At 44.5% G+C, this 19,128-nt stretch overlaps 1 protein-coding gene across 2 annotated transcripts in view; it reads right to left on the bottom strand.

The window, feature by feature from the left end:
• Nucleotides 1–19,128, bottom strand: part of sgcd (sarcoglycan, delta (dystrophin-associated glycoprotein)) — a 158,048-nt gene that overhangs the window by 62,771 nt on the left and 76,149 nt on the right. For both annotated transcript variants that reach the window (XM_041051114.1, XM_041051113.1), the window contains one exon: nt 14,339–14,524. In XM_041051114.1, the coding sequence (XP_040907048.1) occupies nt 14,339–14,524 (186 nt within the window). The remainder of the gene's footprint in view (nt 1–14,338; nt 14,525–19,128) is intronic.

The raw sequence follows: 19,128 nt of genomic DNA, 5'->3' as shown, positions 1-19,128 counted from the left end.
TCCCTGTCAGTTTAGTCCGCTGTGTCATGTGGTGAATTGTATGTGCACTCTCCCAATGTTATCTGCCTCCAATCCCCCGCCTGAAAAAAGTCAGGCGAGTATGGCTGGAAGTTGTCGGCTTTATCTGCCACCCCTGCCTTTTGATCTCTACCTTATGGGGCTTTACTGAATGGAGAGAAGTCATGCATAAACGCAACAACACACAGCAGGAACAGAGAGATACCCTGACACACACACACACACACACACACACAGGTTCACAACATGAACACAAAGCAAACGTGCGCACACACACAGACCTCCAGCATAAGAAACACACTTCCATCCGTTCATCCCTTTTCTGAGAAAATATCCTCAAGGTCCGTGAATAGGATGTGAATCTCATGCTGTGGAACATGAACTGCGAGTTTAACTACATTAATAGTTTAGATTAATCAACCTCTTTACATCTTTGACAACGAAACAAAAGAAAGGAGCGAGAAAAGAGAGAGAGAGAGACGGAGAGACGGAGATGGACGACCTGTTGTCTTGTAAAAATTCTATTTCAAACTCTTCTGTTGTGATTCTGATGAGGTTTGAAGGTTTGATGTGTGTGACACTGTGTTCTTATATTTAATGTGACAAGGCCCGATTCAAATGCCATAAATACCACAGCACTATTCTAATTTTACTTCCTAACGTCACAGCGTGTGCGAGGTTCGGTGGCGGAGCTTCTGTGGTGGGATCGATTAAAACGAGGGGGCTCGTAGCGTCTGTGAGGGTTGACAGAGAGACAGGGAGTGAAAGACACAGCATCAAAGGCCACTGACAGCTGCGTAACTCTGTCAAACATTTCGTCTCTCATTCATAACCACACTTTAAATAAAGCATACAGCACAGACGAACCGCAGAGGACTGAAAGAGACAAGAGAGACACTCAGACACTTTCACAGCGTGACGTTCTGTTTCAGGGGAGGCAGAAATAGATGGACTGCTTTTCTCTAGAATATATATTTCCCTGAACCTGACCACTCAAACGTTTTGTCATTGACTAGATCTTCTGACGGTACCACCTGTTGTGTGGAGCACAAAACTTGTGCAGTCCTCCCTGCTAGGCTGGGCATAATAGCCGCCCGATCAGTCAATGCTAATATTGATCTTCACAGCGGGTCGTAAGACAGACAGTGTTTATCTGCATGAAACAAGATCACAGCTCTGACACGAGCACATCAAACAGGCAGAGACGAGATTCCTCTTTCAGCCGTTCATCCAAACGTCCAAATGGTGCTTCTTCCACCACCACCACTGAACCGGCGCTCTCTAATCTCAGTCAGAGCTCGTTCGCTTCATTAGTGAGACGGAACCACACAGTTAGTGTGACTTAAAACCAAATTGGGAACTAAAAGAGACGACAAAGCTCTGCAGAGCAGCCACAGTGATAATTTTATGTGGGTTCGTCACTGTGAACAAGCCTTCGCATCACAAAAACTTTAGATTCTGATTAAAGCAGTTTTAACCCTCAAAACCAGCACCTAGCTGTGCCAAAGCTAAACAATCCTACGCAGTCTGTCTGGCTCCTGTAACAGAAAAAAAAAGGAAAAAGGGAAGTCGACTGATAACATGAATTATTCATTCGCCATAAAACATAGTAAGTACAGCTCTGTGTGTGATGAAGATATTTTCAGGATCTGCACTAAACTACACAAACTCATAGATCTCAGCACCATAAATACGTCCGATTTTTACACCACTTCCTGAGAAATTGATGAAAATGTTGAAAATTTAACCAGATCTGCACCAAAATGTGATGAGTTCTTCCCTGAACCGGGAACCAAGCCTCCACCAGGCTCAGTGTGTCTCAGCTCAGTGCTTCGTGGGTAATCCTGCTGACAAATACACAGACCGACAAACCAACACACCAAACATACAACGGCATCATAACAGAGATAACAGAAGTCAGTAGATTTGACAGGATGTCTGAATATAATGGGACGGAGTGTTTTGTCTAACAGCTAAATGTAATGGAGACACAGCAGAGGAACAATCTGCCCATTAAGAGTAAAAGTACAGAGCTTTGCAGTCCTCTGAGAGTCCAACACCACTTCAAAGAAACTGACCTTCCTCCCTTCTCTGCTCGTCTTCTGTTCTTCAGACGTCTTCATAAGTCTCTCCAGACTCATTTACGGACTCAGACTGCATAATCTCCTGTTTTCCTGCTCCTTCTCTCTTTTCCTCCTAGTTTCTTTTCCTGCTTTTTAAGCTTTCGCTCCTCTGCCCTTTGCCCTTTCCTTCCTGTCTTTTTGCCCTCTACCACTAATTTAACCCTTTCCCTCCTCTTTTTCTACACATCCATCTTTTTATTGGAAAAAAAAAAAACAATTAATCAATTAGAAGATCGATGTCGCCATCAGTCAGGTTCCCAGAGAACAGGGACGTCGTCTTTGCCAGGAAGCTCAGTGGTCCTGTATCATACAATCGTCTGTTGAGGACACAGTTGAGCTTCACTTCATTAACAAACTAAAACAACGCGCTGTGAAAAGCTTATTTCTTGGAATACATACGACTTCAAAGAGGAAGGCCGATGTAACGACGACCATTACCTGGGAAACACAACACCAAACAGGAAGTGTGTGAGCCAGTGAAACTGAGACACCTTTTGAAGTGTAATAACAGAGAGGAGAGAAAGTCAGAGAATGCCGGAGAGGAGTTGCGGGTCGGAGTTTGGGTCGATGACTTTGATGCATCTCAGGAAATGGATGCTCTTCCACTTAATGCAGCTGTGTGTTCAGACCTTTTTCCTACCTAGAGATAGTTATATAGACCCGAGTATTACTCCATTATTCAGCTGTGGACAGAGTGTGTTCGTGTATCGTGCCTTTTTCTTTCAGCCGAGGGCGGCCATTTTGCCTTAACCCACCAGCAAAGCTTTTGTCAATGTCATTTTCAGTTGACACAGAAACTCTGGCCGCTCGGGTCAGTTAACGTTTGACCCGCTGGGTTACAGCAACCTCTACGGCTCGCCCACACTTCCTGCCTCTTCCATGGCCATTTTTCTGAGTCATAATTAAATTATTTATTTTATTTAAGGCATTATTATGCCTTCAAAGTTCTGATCTGTTCCATCGGATCAACACATGAACTGTCTCAGCACATTATGCTGATCATAATATGCTATTGTTGGACAGACTGTGCAGCTGTCTGGAACCTCTCTGGCTCGTTCCCCAGTGGTTCACATCTTATCGGACTGGGCACGGTTTTTATGGTGGCCTAAGTAATTACACTTCCAGGAAAGTTCACATTTATATGCAGTGTCCCATAAGGCTTGATTCCTCTCTCTGCCCTGTTTAATCTTTATATGTTTAGGCACGTATGAGTTATCATGAGCCATGGGGGGCTATCGGCAAATTCCCACCCCAACCAATCACATCAGCTGGTGTCTTCACTGACGAGACGCCCCTGTCTGTCTGAATGTGTGCTAATCAGCGATGGAGTCATTTGTTGGACCGAAATCCTGTGGACTCTCAGTCCTACACAGCCCATGATTGTCCATCCATGGCATCTTATCAGGACACAAGACCACATTGATTTCTGCTAATATCCAACAGTACATTTTCTCTTGCTGCCTGATGAGTTAGATCCTCAGAACACCTTGATGAGATGCGCCACAGGTCTCAAACTGTGGGAAGCACAAAGGTTCTTAAAGCAGAACTAGTTCTCTCTGTTCTTTCACACACTCACCGATCCTCTGCTTCTGCCATGTTACTCACTCTCATCATTTCAGATCCTGACACTCCCTCCTGCATATTTCTGTTATTACCAAAAATTTTACAACATCAAGTTTGTTCTGTAGCGGATAAAGAGCTGGTACCAAACTTCAGGGATCGCCAGCTGTTGTTGTGTTCGCTGTCATGCTGCCAACACGTATGTCAGCATGACGCTAACGCTGCTCAGACAGAGCTAAACGTAGTCACAATTTACAGTTATTGAGGAAGATGCTTCTCCATATTTCATAAGTTGGTGAGGTGTGACCCCTGCATCCACTCTGGTAATGAGTCTGTTCTGTTCTTTAATGTCCTGCTATGAGAAAAAAAATTGGAAATAATTTTCCCAATCTGCTAGAATTTATTTTCTGGTGAATATGTCTGTAACAATTCTGGTAATAACGGTGCTCCCTCGTTCTGTAATGCAGGACGTTTGAATTATGACTTGATTTTGATTATATTTTGAAATTAAATCTCGCTGCAACATCATCTTCACATTTAAAAACTGTTTTTAACTGAAACTTTTTGTAGGCGATTACATTACAATCACCCATCAGCCTAAGTGCCATGATGTACAGCAGCAGAAAGCGTGCAAATCTTCATTTAGTTTATTTCAATCTTTCATCATGTCCCCTTGTTTGTTCATTTGTGGACATTGAACAGCAGGACCAAAATTAAATCTTTTCACAGCAACAATGGAAATCCTCTCAGCCAGCGAGTTGGCAGATCACTCTGTGTCACTTCCGCATGTTCCCGTGTTTTTATCTCTTCATGTTTTGTAATTATGCATTTTGTTGGACGCCTTGCAGCGAGCTAATTTTCCCATTAGGGACTATAAAATGTTGAAGTTGAGCTTTATTAGTCATCCCCTGAGCGCTGGATTCATGACGTTAGCAGACTCTGCCTCAAATGTAATTAGTGTCTTCGGCTGTAACTCCATTTCACAGTTCCAGAATGCACTGCATGCCTATTGTCCCGCTCTCATTATTCCTTTCATGCTGCTAAAATGAATTGCATGTGAACTGTGAAAACAATCTACTGACGGTGACTTGGGTCTACCTTTCCCCCTTCCCCCCTCCCTCCGTCTCCCCCCAGGCTCTTTCTTCCACCTCTCTCTGTTGACCTTTCAGTGAAGGCTGCTAGAGGTACTGAGGTTTAATTGTCCCCAATGAGAGGCAGTAACTCCGATCTCATCAGCAGCGTGGGATTTAATGCCGCCAGCAGTCAATTCTGCATTCTGTTGGCTGGTGGCAAGAACGGGCTGTTTGGATGCAGCCTGGGACTAATTCACGGGGGAGGAAGTTGGACCTGAATGAGGAAAACTTTCAGAGCCGTGACTCGAGCTGCTGATCCATTTTTTAATCTGGTTCACTTAAATTTGTTCGCACCAGCCAAAAGCTGCACTTTTTACCGCCTGGATGTTTATTATTGTTGTTGTTGTTGTGTGCATCATTTCTATCAGACATTTCTAGCACTGTCACTGTAGGGGATGTGATGAGTCATAGCTGATCTTATTAAAGCATTATCAAACTCTCATCTGCTTTTCTGATTTATTTGTTTTATATATTAAAACAAAAATAGTGAAAAATCTCCTTCGCACGTTCCCAGGGCCTGATGGCTAGCCTGTCCAAAGTCAAGTGGTTGGTTATACTGAATATCACAACTCAGTAATATCATAGCGATAGTAAAGATCAGCAACTGGTGAAGAAATACTGAAATGTCCTTTCTTTAAACTACAATCAAATGCAGTCGTCATCATCATCATCATCATCAGCAGCAGCAGCAGCAGCCTTCACTTCTCGTCCACCTTCATCTTCTCTTTAACTTCTCTTTATCCACTCCCCTTTTTCCATAAGTGAAAGCCCTGAAAAGGCTTATCAGTGCTGCACAGAGGGAGGAGGCTGCAATCAGAGGGAAAATTACTGCTTTTTCTTCTGTCTCTATCACCAACAATCCACAGCAGAGCTACGGATGTTTATCTGCTGCGAGTCTTCAGGTACATTATGTCTGAACTGCTCTCAGAGAAGAGAAAATGATCTCATACTGCAGCCGGTCCTTCTTCCCCACACAAAAATAGATATAATTGTGCAGGTTTTTATGGAAAAAAAAAAAAAAGGGTCAGACTGAAAAAGCTGAAGAATTCAAACCGCTGCTTTTTGGAAAAATGCTGCCTCCTGAAAGTCGTTATGTGAAAAACACACACGATCTCATCCTCAAAATGACTTGATGAGCGGCCACTTTAGCTGTCCATGAAGTGAAAAGCTATTCTCATGAAAGATACCTCGCTTTTGGATTCAAACCTCTGAGTTATTTCTACAGGAAAATCACACTGAGCTCAAATCTGTGGATATTTCTGTTGTTTTAAGATTTAAAGTCAGTCTCATATGAGTCTTAGCCGGGGACTCGCCATCTAATTAAAGACTTCCATGTAGTATGCTGTTGTTTCCCTGCTCAGAGCTCCTCTGGAAATCCCCCACACAGCTGAAATATGCAAACGGACGTCCTCCACTGATTTCTATGTCATCATGGGCACATGGACGGCACAGGGGTACGGTTCCTGTTCACTGCCACAGAGACACTGGCAGGAAACGTTTCTACATTTACTCTCCACTACTCACAGCACCTGGTTACAGTCAGGGAAAGATCATGATCTGGTTTAATATGGAAAAAGTTCACAGACTTCAGACTCAGCATGTCTCAGCCATGATCTTTCCCTAACCTAAGGTCCTGCAGATGGGACTCTGGGTGCGAACCCTGGTCTCCGGTGTGACAGTTGTGTGCTTTGCTTGCCTACAATTGACCCCAACCACCTACTGGCCCCTCTGCTGCTGTTAGTAAATACAGTGCTTCATTCAGTCAAAAGATATGTCGCCGCTGAACATAAACCAGCCAGCGACGTATTCGAGGTTGCAGTTTAATAGCAGCATGTTTTATTATTAAGTTTAGACACATCATTTCTAGGCGTCAGGGTTGGCAGTGATGATACCGCAGGCCGGGCTGCAGAGAAAAAAATAAGAGAAACAATGCTAATAATTTGCTTCCACCTTAAACAGTCTCACCCAGAGGTTAATGGAAAGTGACACCATGTTAAGGCTGACTGAAGACTCTCCAGCTGCCACTGCACTGCAGCGGCCCAAATCACTCCATCCCATAAACCAGCACAACAACAAGCACCACAGCTCTTTATATGACAGGCCACATTTAGCTCAGCCCTGTGTGTGTGTGTGGGTCTGTGTGTGTGTGTCTGTGTGTGTGTGTGTGTGGGTCTGTGTGTGTGTCTGTGTGTGTGCGCGCCGGTCTGTGAGAGAAACAGAGACTGACAGTGTTGCGTGTGTGTGTCTCTTTGAGTGTGTTTGTCTCTGAGCTATAAATATGGGTGGCACTCCTCGCTCAGATTACAGTAGTAGGTAACCGTCTCTGAGGTCATCGCCTGTCCTCACCGTCCCAGAGCCGCTGCCGTTACCTCGGAGACTGGTTCATCACATAAAGGCGAGCTAATGGTTCAAGTCCTGTTTCATATGGGCTTTGCCCTCCAAGAGCTGTTACTGCCGAGTTCATCCCCACCGACAGAAGACTTAGTTGGAGCATTTGTAATGTTTGGGCTTCACGTTGGTCCACAGCCAAGCGGCTCGTCTCGCCCCCCCCCCACTCCCCTCTTCAGTGTTCAGTGGTCTCTGAAAATGTTTGTGCCATCTGCCTGTGTCCAGTTTGCCAGACTGCGTACATCACAGATTCACTTGTGTTTGATCTTTGTGTCAGGCCTCAGGAAATGACTCCGACTGCTGCTGATGCTTTCAGCGTCACTGTTCAACACTCCAAACTGAAACAGAGAACTACAATCTGCAGCTGAGGGTTAAACAGCAATGTCATGTCTCAAAACCCAGACTAATAAAACCAGAACTACGTGCCTGAACCCTTTGAATGTGGAGCATATCATGACTTCCCAGGTCTAAAATACAAGCTCACATAGTCACTTTTAGTCTTTGGGCACAAAGAGGACAGCAGCTTCCACTTCAGATTCAGAGACATCACTGTGAATTTGCCAAACTTCCAGCTGAAATCTGTATTCAACAAACCAGCAAACATGAATAAACAGCATCCGACAGCGAGCTGCTGGGGAGTCGGCGAGTGCTGGTGCTCGTGGTTTGGCTGAAGAGCGGAAGGTCAACTTTCCCTTTTGGGCTTGGAGAGGCAGAGCTGTTAGCAGCGCTGGACCCGCTCAGGTCCCTGCTGGGACTGAGCGAGGCGGACGCTCTTGGTTCAACGGCCTGGCGTGGAGCTGCTGCAAACGTCCTCCTGCGGGCTTCGACTCGGTCTCCCAGGAGCAATGATCCGTGTCACGCAGTCACAACAGTTCACCTCACTTCACTTTAAGTACAGGCTCCGGTGGGATATCAGGTACAGAAAATGGAAAGTGTTTTGTGTTTTTCTTTTTTTATCCATCCCTCCCCTTCATTAATCTCTCCCTGGCAGCAGGGGCCTGGCAGACTGTCCCTGGTCGTGTGTTCTGTTAAAGTGCTCTGCAGTAACAAAGTTAACTCCGGTATCTGTTCGCATAATGGAGTTTTGTGAGTCGACTGACTGTTGTAAAGAGTTTTGAATGTGTTGTGTGTGTGGAGTATGATTAATGTCTGTACAGCAAAAGCCTCTTAAATGTTTTAAATTATATTATCAACATTCAGACCCTGAGATGATGTGACATCAGTTTTACATGTCTTCCACTGCAACTGTCCTCTGATAGCTCAGCCCCTTTAACGTTAAATCTAAAATCTTATTTTCAATTTAAGTTTATAGTAAAAAGGTTTTGTGTAAACATTTGAAAGACTTGGAGGAATTTGAAGTATTTGTGACTGATGTTCAGTACAGAACTTTCTTTCCCTCCTCCTGTTTTCACACGAGCTCTGATCCTGTTTCCTGAACTTCGTCACCCTTTCCCTTCTCTCCTCTATCCCAGCTTTCTCCCCCGGAGACGATTAGCAACAATAATGCTAACCTGTCCCCTTCAAGAAAAGCTGCTGTGATGTGAACCCACCTTCTTTAACATACTTCACTGCGTCTCCACTCGTTCTGTTGTCGTTCTGTTGTCTAAACTTTCAATAACTTTTTGTTATTGTCACTTCTTTCATACTTAGACACCCGTGACTATAACTTTAATCAGATGTACATCTAGTCTGTTGATTGTCACTTTGTTTGTTCATCTGCCGTTTGTCTTATAGCTGTTCTGTCAGTTTTGACACCTGTAATCTCTGTGGCCATTCATCAAAATGATGAGAAAAAAAACGCTTCGAGAAGTCACTGTTCATCACTGCTGAACTGGGAAGAGTGTGTGTGTGAGCTGCTGTTTATCTGAGGCGGGGAAATTAACCACACAAGCATTTGCCAAAACAATCAACTCGTCTTCAGCCATGAAGCTCTTTTTCTTGTAAAACTGTAAAGTGCTGTTTGAAAACACTTGTGATGAAGCATGAACCTCACCTCGAGCACAGACAGCATGGCGGGAGCAGCACGTTAGCAGAGCAGCGGCGGCGGCGGCAGCAGCAGCTGATCCATCTGTGTTCAGGGACAGAGCTCAGCTGCAGGTCGCCTCTCTCTCAGAGCACAATGCACAATCACTGAATTCACACACGTTAAAAAGCAGGACAGTTCACCTGAAGTGTAAAAACACGCTTCAGGCCGACTTTTCAGGCGTGCAGTGCAGGTAAGACGTGAGGCTTCAGGCCTGTGCAGACGGCTGGATTGATTAAAATAGGTAAAGTGTATCCGTTCCATCGAACACGCGTGAGACAGAAGATGGTAAAACACGGCTGAAACGCTTTCTGTGCAGACAAAGAGTGACCTCCGATAAAGAGCAGCACACTCCCGCTTCCCCAGGCTTTGTTTTTGGAACCGTTCCACACTGTCTCCCATGCAGAGTCCCAAACCGGGACGGGAGGGCAGCTAATACATCACTCCCTGGTTTTCCTCATTACCACACCAACTCACCAACAGCCATTTACATGAGGTGCAGCAGCTTTAATCTGTTTCAATCTGAGAGCCCCCGGCTGTCTCTGCTGCCCCAACACGGCTATCTCACATGAAGGGAAGCTGGAAATACGAGTGCACGAGCCATAGATCTGTGGAGACAGAGGCAAGGAGCAGCTCACTCTCAGAGCCAGTCGAGCAGAATACGCACTCATACACACCTGCATGACAAACAGCTGACATCCGCACAGACATACAGCACCTACGCCGTGAACGTTTACAGCCACAACAGATCAAAGCCGGCTGGAGAATCTGAGACGGACTGAAGCTGCAGATCCTTCACTTCCTGCCCATGACTGGAAACTCTCTGAAGCCCTTCCAGAAGAAGTCGTTGCTGCAAGACTTTGTGAGTCTTCTGTCGTATTCTTTACTGTAGTTTTACGGCTGATGCAGCACTAAGATCACAATGGAAAGAACCAGCTGTCAAAGACCAGAGGTCCACAGGAAACAACTGCTGCACTGACGCTGTTGTGTTTGACAGATTACTGAAAAATGTGAAGACTGGCTCGTCCTAATTAAGTATGACCCTAATTGGAGGCATTTTAACCCTTAATTTTAAATTTATGGGATTTCTATCTACTTTTAATAACTTTTCTGCCCCGAAGTCTCCGAGGTTTCTGACGCTGACTCTGCTATCGCTTTAGCCTGAAGAGCGTCACTTCACATTACACACACTCTGCCACATGTTGGAGCTGCCTGTAAGAAAAAATATGAGATAAAATATAAACCTATAGAAGTTATTTTTTATTATCATCATCTAAAGTCTTAACCTGTACAATCTGAACACAAGCATGTGTATGTTTCACAAAATAATCTGTGTCAGGCTCACATGCACATGTGAGCATGAACACACAGAAACAGCCCTTGAAGCACATGCTTTATGTATGTGACTCATCAGTGTATTTGTACAGGTGCTTGTGTGTGTGTGCTCCCGTGTGTGCTGCACACTTGACCGGCACTAATGTTTTCGAAGAGCCATTTGCACAGCAGAGAACTCTCAAGTTGGACTTGACACACATTTACATAATAGCTAAAAATACGAGAGGAGAGCACGGCCCCGGATGGAGAAAACGCCCCGCGGCAACATGTGTCAACACGTCCGATTATCTGACACGCCGCAGCGATTATTACCACAAAAGGCTCTGTTTGTGTTCGTGGTTACATACGGGCACACTGTGGGTTTGAGAGTCAGAGCCTGAGAGATGAACAAACCTCATCACCAAAGTCAGAGAGAAGAACGTCAACGCAGGAGGAGCAAAGTTCATTATTAAGAGCTTTCTCTTGAAATAAGAAAAGCTGATCGCTCTTTGCCCAAAAATGACTAATGTTAACAAATAAGATGCTGATGAGATGTCCACGCGCTAACGTGAACTAACCACATGTGAATCCCATCAGTGATCAGAGGCACGGAGTCATAACAAGGTGAATAAACGAATGATTCATTCAGATTCTACTTTCACAGCAAACAGGACACTGCAGGAATTACTGTGGACTGTGTTTCCCCAACTGTCTAACGGCACAGCGTATTCATGTTTGTTCCCCAACCACTGGAACATCGTGCTCCCTTCGACTGGCCTCTGTCTCAACAGGCTGCTAAACTTCTCCATGCAGGAAAAAAAGCTGCAGCCATGATTAGTAAGGACGAACTGAAGAGGATCTCAGGCTGAATGCAACAACAATCTGCAGCGTAGCTAAGGACAAGACCCCAGTGAACACGCTTTTATTACTGCCGGTAAAAAGTCTTTCAGTCGTCTGTCCACAAAAAGACAAAATGGCAAGGTTATCTCATCTACGTGTTGATGTAGATGAGAGTGGTTGTTGACCGGGACCTGAACAGAAAGCTCCAGCAGTCTGAACGAGGTGAGATGATAAAGGAGGAAGACCATCTTTAAAAAAGAGATAAAAACATGATGGTGATATTCTCTTCATGCTCATCTGCACCGGAGAAGTCAAAGGTCAGACATTTCATGTTTCGCTGAAAGACTGAAAAAAAACTAAAAAAAAGAAATAAAGAAAATATTGAAATCCAAGTTCATGCATATACTGTATTTTACATTTCTATTCACTGAGATGGCTTTAAGATTGAGCTTCATGGCTCAACCTCAGCTCAAGGGCTTTTAATGCACATACACATTTTTAAACTCCTGATGTCTCCTGCTCGTCCATGTTCATCATTCTCTGTAACTGCAGTCGATGTAAATAGGTCATCTCTTCATATCTCCTGACTCCACCACCTCCAGCCTTCATTCTCCACCTACTCACTCAAACTCACACGAACATCAGAAAGCTAACATGCTCACACTGACTATGCAAACGATGCTGATGTTACGAAGGTTTAATGCTTTGATGGAAAAGCCTGTAGCACTGCAGGAAACGTGACCTGATGGTGGAGGAAAAGTCAGGATCACCATCAGGAATTGTCCGGGATTCGTCTCTGCACCAAGTCCATCAAGCAGATGCTGAAAACTTTGGTGACTGTAGAAGAAATGTCAGGGGATCGTCATGAACCGCGTGAACAGAACTGATCCCGACCCGGGTCAGAACCGAGCGGACGCTCACCTGGAGGAGGGCGGAGCTAGAAGAGGAAGGAGTCGTGCCATTTCTCGGTTTGCTTTGATTCCGATTTCTTCCATTTCAAACGTGTCTGCCACATTTCAAATGTTTTTCCTTTTCCATAATCTGCAGGCAGACACATTAAAAACATTACAAGGCCCCGAGTGCAGCGCTCTGTCAGAGCATGCGGCTCAGCATCTGAGAAACTGCTCTCTGATTTATGTAGATCTCATATTAAAGCCTCGCTGTGAAGCAGACCTCATGTATTATTCACAGTAACGGCCATGCGCGTGTGTTTTTATGTGCTATATATATATGTGTGTGTGTGTGTGTCGTACTCCGTTGAGTCTGTATCTGACTCATCACAGGCACAGTGGATTACTAAGCAGAGAGGGGGTGTGTGAGGCAGACAGACAGGGACAGTAAGGAATAGTAAAAATCAGTGAGACTCATCAGAGGATTTCAGAACGGCAGCAGCTCTGCAGGCGTGGAACGATTTGATCATGAATGCAACATCTTTATTGTTTTGCACATACGTAAATGTAATAGTCCATGTTATGTTTATCGAAGTAAAGGCCTATTTTACTCCTTTATTGCTCATTATTTGACTGATTAAACGGACTGTATCCCCACTTCATAAAATCACTTGGAGGCAGATGGATGAAAGATGGACAAAAAACAAAACATGAACGTGCTGCAAAACAGTGTGGATTCACTCATTCAGGCTGTTAACCAGCTACACTTCATATTTTACACATATGACTATCAAAGGTACGTTAAAGAATTTCATTTTTAATAATAACTGTTGTTTATTATGCTTCGGTTTACTTCAGAGGACTGATTCCAATCCACGTCAAACAACTCAGCAGTGATGGCCAAGGATCAAAACTGATTCAAAACATATAAACAAATACATAAATGAATCTGTTCTGTGATCTTCATTTAAAATGGTTCATATCTGAGCTGCTCAGCTCCGAGCATTTGTTTTGTTTAGGTTTGATGTAGCACTATCACGGCACAGCCCAGAGGGGAGGAGGTGGGTGACAGATTCAGCGTCGAGGTTTTATCCTTCAGTTCTTGTTCACTTACACTAAATGCTCCCAGATGGAGAGAACAAAGGTGTTTGTTTTGTATTTTACAAGACAGAGACATCAGCAAAGGAGGAGCAGAAGAAGAAAGAATGTGGCTGGAAAGAAGAGTTGTGAATGGGAGTAGTATAAAGTCGGCTCCTGCAGATTTCACCACATATATACACACGGCAGAAATGCAATTTAATTAGAAATAGTTATATTACCTAACATGGCCAAGAAATTCATTGACCATAAACAATGATTTCAACATGGGCCTTCTCTGGAAGTAAAGTTCTCACCACTCAAACCTCCTCGGCTGTTATAGATGCTTTATCTCCGCTCAACATATGGCAACACAAACCAGCAACACATTACAAACAAAGTGCAAACGCAGTGTATGAAATCCAGCCACCAAGAAAACCATAACCAACTTTCACACTTGGTTCCCAACAGCAGCCGACGGCAGGCAGATCAAACCCCAGCACAAGTGTCATAAATGGATGATGAGGAGAAACAAACGCGGCGTCGGTGTGAACCAGATGAGTTTCAGTGCGAGTTGTAAATGTAATCTGGTGCTTGGAGCATCACAGATAGGGATGTGACTTTGTAGACAGAGGGTCATTTTTAACATTTAATGAAGAACCCAGGAAATTCTGAGCAGAGCAACTCAAATATTCATTGTAGACGGGTTCATGTCCCTTCGTACCGGTTCCTAATCCCACTCATCATCTGCGTCTCTTCCAAGAAAGTATTTGAAAAGGTTTTTAGGCAAAGACAAAAAAGATAAAAAGACTGAACAGAAATGTTTGTTAGTAAAAACCGGACTAAAGTGATGCTGCTCCACGTGATGTGTAGCTCTAACTGTGTTGTTTTAAATGACAAACAGAATTCATCAGTACAAACACGCACATGTTCAGATCACATGGAAAATAAAAGGAAAAGCAGGCGACTTACTATGGTGAAGTTCATGACCTTGAGGATCCAGATAGTTAGTGCCAAGTTGATCAGGATCAGGATCATCAGCAGCAGGACGAAGAAGTAAAGGCAGCGTTTCCTCCAGCCGTAGATTCCCACTTTGTACACTTGTGGTTTCTCTGAACTCTGGACATTGTTCCTATGAGTGCACTGTTCCTGGGTCATCTGAGAGGAGACAGGGACAAGAGAGAACAAATGATTGTGGCTGACGGGGACGTCTTGATGTTACAGACTAATCTTTCAGACTCGTTTGCAGCCTGGTTTGTGCTGACTACATTATCAGTTTATACAGCTCTCGCTGGGAGGCTGTGAACTGCTGTGCATTTACTCCCTGTGGGCTGTTGTTTCATCGAAGGAGTCGCAGAGAGAGCTGCAGGCCATATGCATTAACTTAAAGCTACATTATTTGCATTGATTTCTTTTTTTTTCACCACTTTTTTTGCCAGCAGAACAAACTGTAAACACATTTTAATATATTATCATCTTATTAAGTTGTTATGGTGAACATGTCAGCAGAACTGCCTATTTACACAACCAGCAGACACAACATAATCATTCATTAGTAGCCGTGTTCACCTTATGAATATAGATTCAATATTCATTCCTTCTTTTTTTGCTTTAGCATCAACACCTGGCTCTATAGCTGCTAGATGGCGATCTTTACTTTACTGATGGATGTAGTGGCCTTATATTTCATACTGTGAGGACACAGTCATTCCCACCCAATAAATAACTCTTCATCCAAACAACAACAATCAGTGGGTCACCAAGGACATGAAAACCTGCCTGGTTCCATAGAAAAAGGCTGTTTTTACATGGCGATAAGCTCAGAGCGAGGGAACTGGAGAAAGAGTTCAGAGAGTTCAGAGGGAAAGTCATGTTGGCCAAGATCCACTACAAAGAGCACGTGGAGCAGAAACTCATATCTGGAAATACAAAGGAGGTATGACACTGGTTAAACTGGTTAGAGCACTGGTTAGAGCAATGATGGACAGTCTGGACTCCCCTCCTTTAGCACACCCACCAACTGGACCCTCCCCAGCCCTCAAAGCTCTCAGTGTAGATGAACAGTTGGTGACCTCCATCCTGAGCAGAGTCAATCCACACAAAGCTTCTGGTCCTGACGAGCTCAAACACTGCTCCGCTCAGCTGACTGGGGTTTTCACCAAGCTGTTGCAGTGCCTTCTGGAAGGAATCCACCATAATCCCAATCCAAGTCCTTAAAAAAAGTCATGCTAAGGACCTGAATGAGTTCAGGCCAGCTGCCCAGATATCAGTGCTGTGTAAATGCACGGAGAGAGAAGTGTGTGACCACCTCTCCTGGACGGTGGCAGAGAGACTGGATCCAGTTTGCCCCTAAGGCAAAATGCGGGGTCATGGATATGAGTGTGACCCTTTTACACACTGTGGCCACACATCTGGACTCAGCACATCCCCACACTAGGATTTCATTCTGTACACACACACAAACACCCTTCTGCACCACCTAGTGGAGTTTCAGGTCAGGGTTAGGGACACAACAGGTGTTTGTAAATCCAGTAAGGTGATTTTAAACACAAGGCTCCCCCAAGGCTGTTTACACCAACAACTTCTGCTGCAGCAGTGAAGGATTGACACTTTTAAAGTATGAAGATGACACGGCCCTCGTGGGCCACCTGACTGGCACTAATGCTCTGTCTGAATACAAACAGGCAGTAAACAGCCTGGTCCGAACATTACCTGCGGTGCTGTGGGAGCAAAGACACCAGACTCACAACAGTTGCCTCTTTTCCAACCTCTGAGTATCGAAGGAACGCTGGCAGAACAAAGTACAATCCTTTAAATACCTTGGGACGGAGACAGACGCCGCCTTGTCCTTTTCCCAGCTCATCGACTCAAACCCAGCCGTGCCTCCACCTGCCGACTCTGGCAGCAAGGACATTTTAACAGCAAGCAGGACCCCTCTCACCACCTCCACCAGTCCTTTCAGTGACTGCCGGCAGGTCAACACTACGATTTGATTTCCTCCGCGATCATCGACTCTGTGCTCTGACCCGTTCAACGCTGCTGAAACAGTTTTTAGTCCTGTTCTATGTGTGTGTTTGAAATGTGCATTATTTATTGCTGCTGAGCCTTGTCCAAAAAAAAAAACTCTTACTTCGTGACAGATTATAAAACTCATTCTTATTCTTATTCAAAGTAGACGGAGAGGTTTTAAAGGCTTTAAAACTTTTTCAGCCCACAGTTGTCGCTCTGCTTATCGCAGCTTTGGGTCTTTGCACCTTTAATGCCACTGTGTCCTTGTACAGCAGGTTTCCATTAAAAATGACTGCCGCTGCCATGCACTGCCTCTTATCTGTCTGTAGCTGCATGTATGAACACAGGGTTAGAAAACAATCAAAGAACGTTTGAAAGCTCAAGAGTGAGAGAAGTCACAGTCTCTGGAAAAACAGAATGAAGACACAAGAAATTCTTCTAATAATAGAAGAAATGAGACTGTGATCAGGCGTCGTTATTAATTTACCCGCCCGTTAGCAAGACAGCCGACCGTTCACAGGAATTCATGAAAAACAGTGAGAGGAAACGGCGATGAGCATGAATGTGATGGACGCAGCTGTAAAAGTTACTGTGAGCCCTCGTACAGAAACAGAAAACACTGCTGCAGCTTCCGTGTTACCTGAAAACGATACTGGAGGGATGGACTGTCACACACTATTGATTGGTCAGGGCACAGCAAACCAACAGATGTCATGATGATATAATATGCAGACCTGGGAGGTTTCTGCCCCTGAACTGGGACGCTGCCTATATGTAGCAATAACAGTAAGAATTTACAGCCTCTGTCTTCCTCGGCTGCTTGTTTCCGTGTGTGTGCAGCTGTTATTTGCACCTGTTGGGCCTCCATGATGGAGCCAGTCACAGGCTGCTCGGAGATTTGTGATGCGGCTGCAGAGAAAATGAAGATAGGAGACGGAGCACGTCTGGACATTACAAGTACAAATAACACGACATTAACATTCCTCACACATGCTCCGCTCCAACACTGTCTGTTGAGCCACTGACCGGCCACTCAGTTCTGGCACAATGAAAGACAGTTTAGTTAGCAATCACATTGATTGATTGTCCCATAAGTGGTCTATAACTCTATTATACCCCCTCTGCCCCATTGATGTGCTGATAGTGCCGATTAATGATGATTCTAATTGTCTGCCGGTGAAGACGAGGCGGCATTGTTCACTTCACGCGCCATAATAATGGCCTAATAACTCTGTGGAAAAATACAATTTACTGTCCTGTGTGCTTTGGAGTGCGCGCCTCAGACCACCAAAGCCAATCGTTTCTGACAACCACACGCATTCCCCTGTAACTGAAACAAATGGCGCCAGAGACGGCCCCGATGAGAAAGTGTTGAAAGCTCCAAACCACGAGTCAGCAAAAACAGGGAAATCTCATTACGTACGGTCGGATTTTCATTTTTGTTTGATGGAAGATGCTGAGAAGTGAAGAGGCACATCTTTGTGATGTCTAAGCTGATAGAAAAGAAGGAAATCAGTGCGGTGAGAGTAAACAATGCTGCGTTCACCACACTCAACCATGGCAGTGTTGTTTCCTGGGATAAGTTTAAACTACAGAAAAAAAAAACAATAACATGAAGTTCATTAGGGTGCAATCTGCATTATGAAAATCTAACATCTGGAAACCAGACCAGCAACATAACAGTGACTGTGCCAGAGCCAGTGTTAGTGTTAAAAATGTTTTCTACAGATTTTTCTGGCTGTGACAGGCCGCGTTTCTTAATCTCAACTTCAAAACTCTGATTAACTCGACTCTTTTATTCACCCAGGGAAAACCGACCTGTTTTAATCTCTGAAGAAATCAGTTCTCAATCACTCAGAGTCTATCCTCTCCATGGTTATATTATATGTTCATATCCATGTAAACAGTGTAAGCAGTTTACAGAAGTTCTGCATTGTGCTACAGGTCAGCCCGATGCTGGTGCTGGAGGAAAGGTCAGGAGGTCGCTCAAACCTCGGTGAATTCTCCTCCGTAGATCATGAAAATATGGATCCAATTTCACTGCAAGAGCTGGAAGTGAAGTGAAGAGAAAACATCTTAGTAAACAAATTCTGGATGATGTTCAACGTGTTTCATAACACTGACGCTCGTCCCCCCCTGAAGTATCTGGGATTGATCTAGAACAGTTAACAGTAGTACCAGACTTATTCAAACACAAACATGAATCCAACAACAAACAGCTGTGTGAGCCAAACGTAACCCAGGCTGTTTGATCAGCTCTTTGGCAAAATCCTCATAAAGAGCTGCAGCCGGTGAGTGGGGATTAACAACGTGCCTGATCCTGCATCACACTTTCTTTTCTGTTTCCGTCGGCAAGCACCTGCCGCAGCACAGAGCGTCCAAACAAACCGTGAGTCATGGCAAACACACCGTGCTCGCCCCGGAACAAACCGCTGTCCTGTCCAATCACCCGTTTGAACGGGCTCCAGTTCGGCTGACGGGGCAACTCTGACGTTTGTTTACACCAAGAAGCTTGATTATGAAAAACCACACAGCAGATACAAACACTGACGGGCAGGTTTTCCATTTCCTCCCTCTGGATTTCTTTTGTTTTTCTCGGCTGGTGTGACAGGCTCAGATAACTGACCCTGAAACTGATATGAAACTAAAACTTCAAAATGAAACAGATCATGTCAGTGAAATTTGGTAAGCCCGTGCATGCAACATTAAAGTCTTAAGACAGAGTTTTGGGGGAAAGCATCGAACGAAGAACT

The sequence above is a fragment of the Toxotes jaculatrix genome, chromosome 12 (genome assembly GCF_017976425.1).
Source record: "Toxotes jaculatrix isolate fToxJac2 chromosome 12, fToxJac2.pri, whole genome shotgun sequence".
In the NCBI taxonomy this organism is placed as follows: Eukaryota; Metazoa; Chordata; class Actinopteri; family Toxotidae; genus Toxotes; species Toxotes jaculatrix.
The sequence above is the reverse complement of the archived record's forward strand: the minus strand, read 5'-3'. Positions and strand labels throughout refer to the sequence as shown.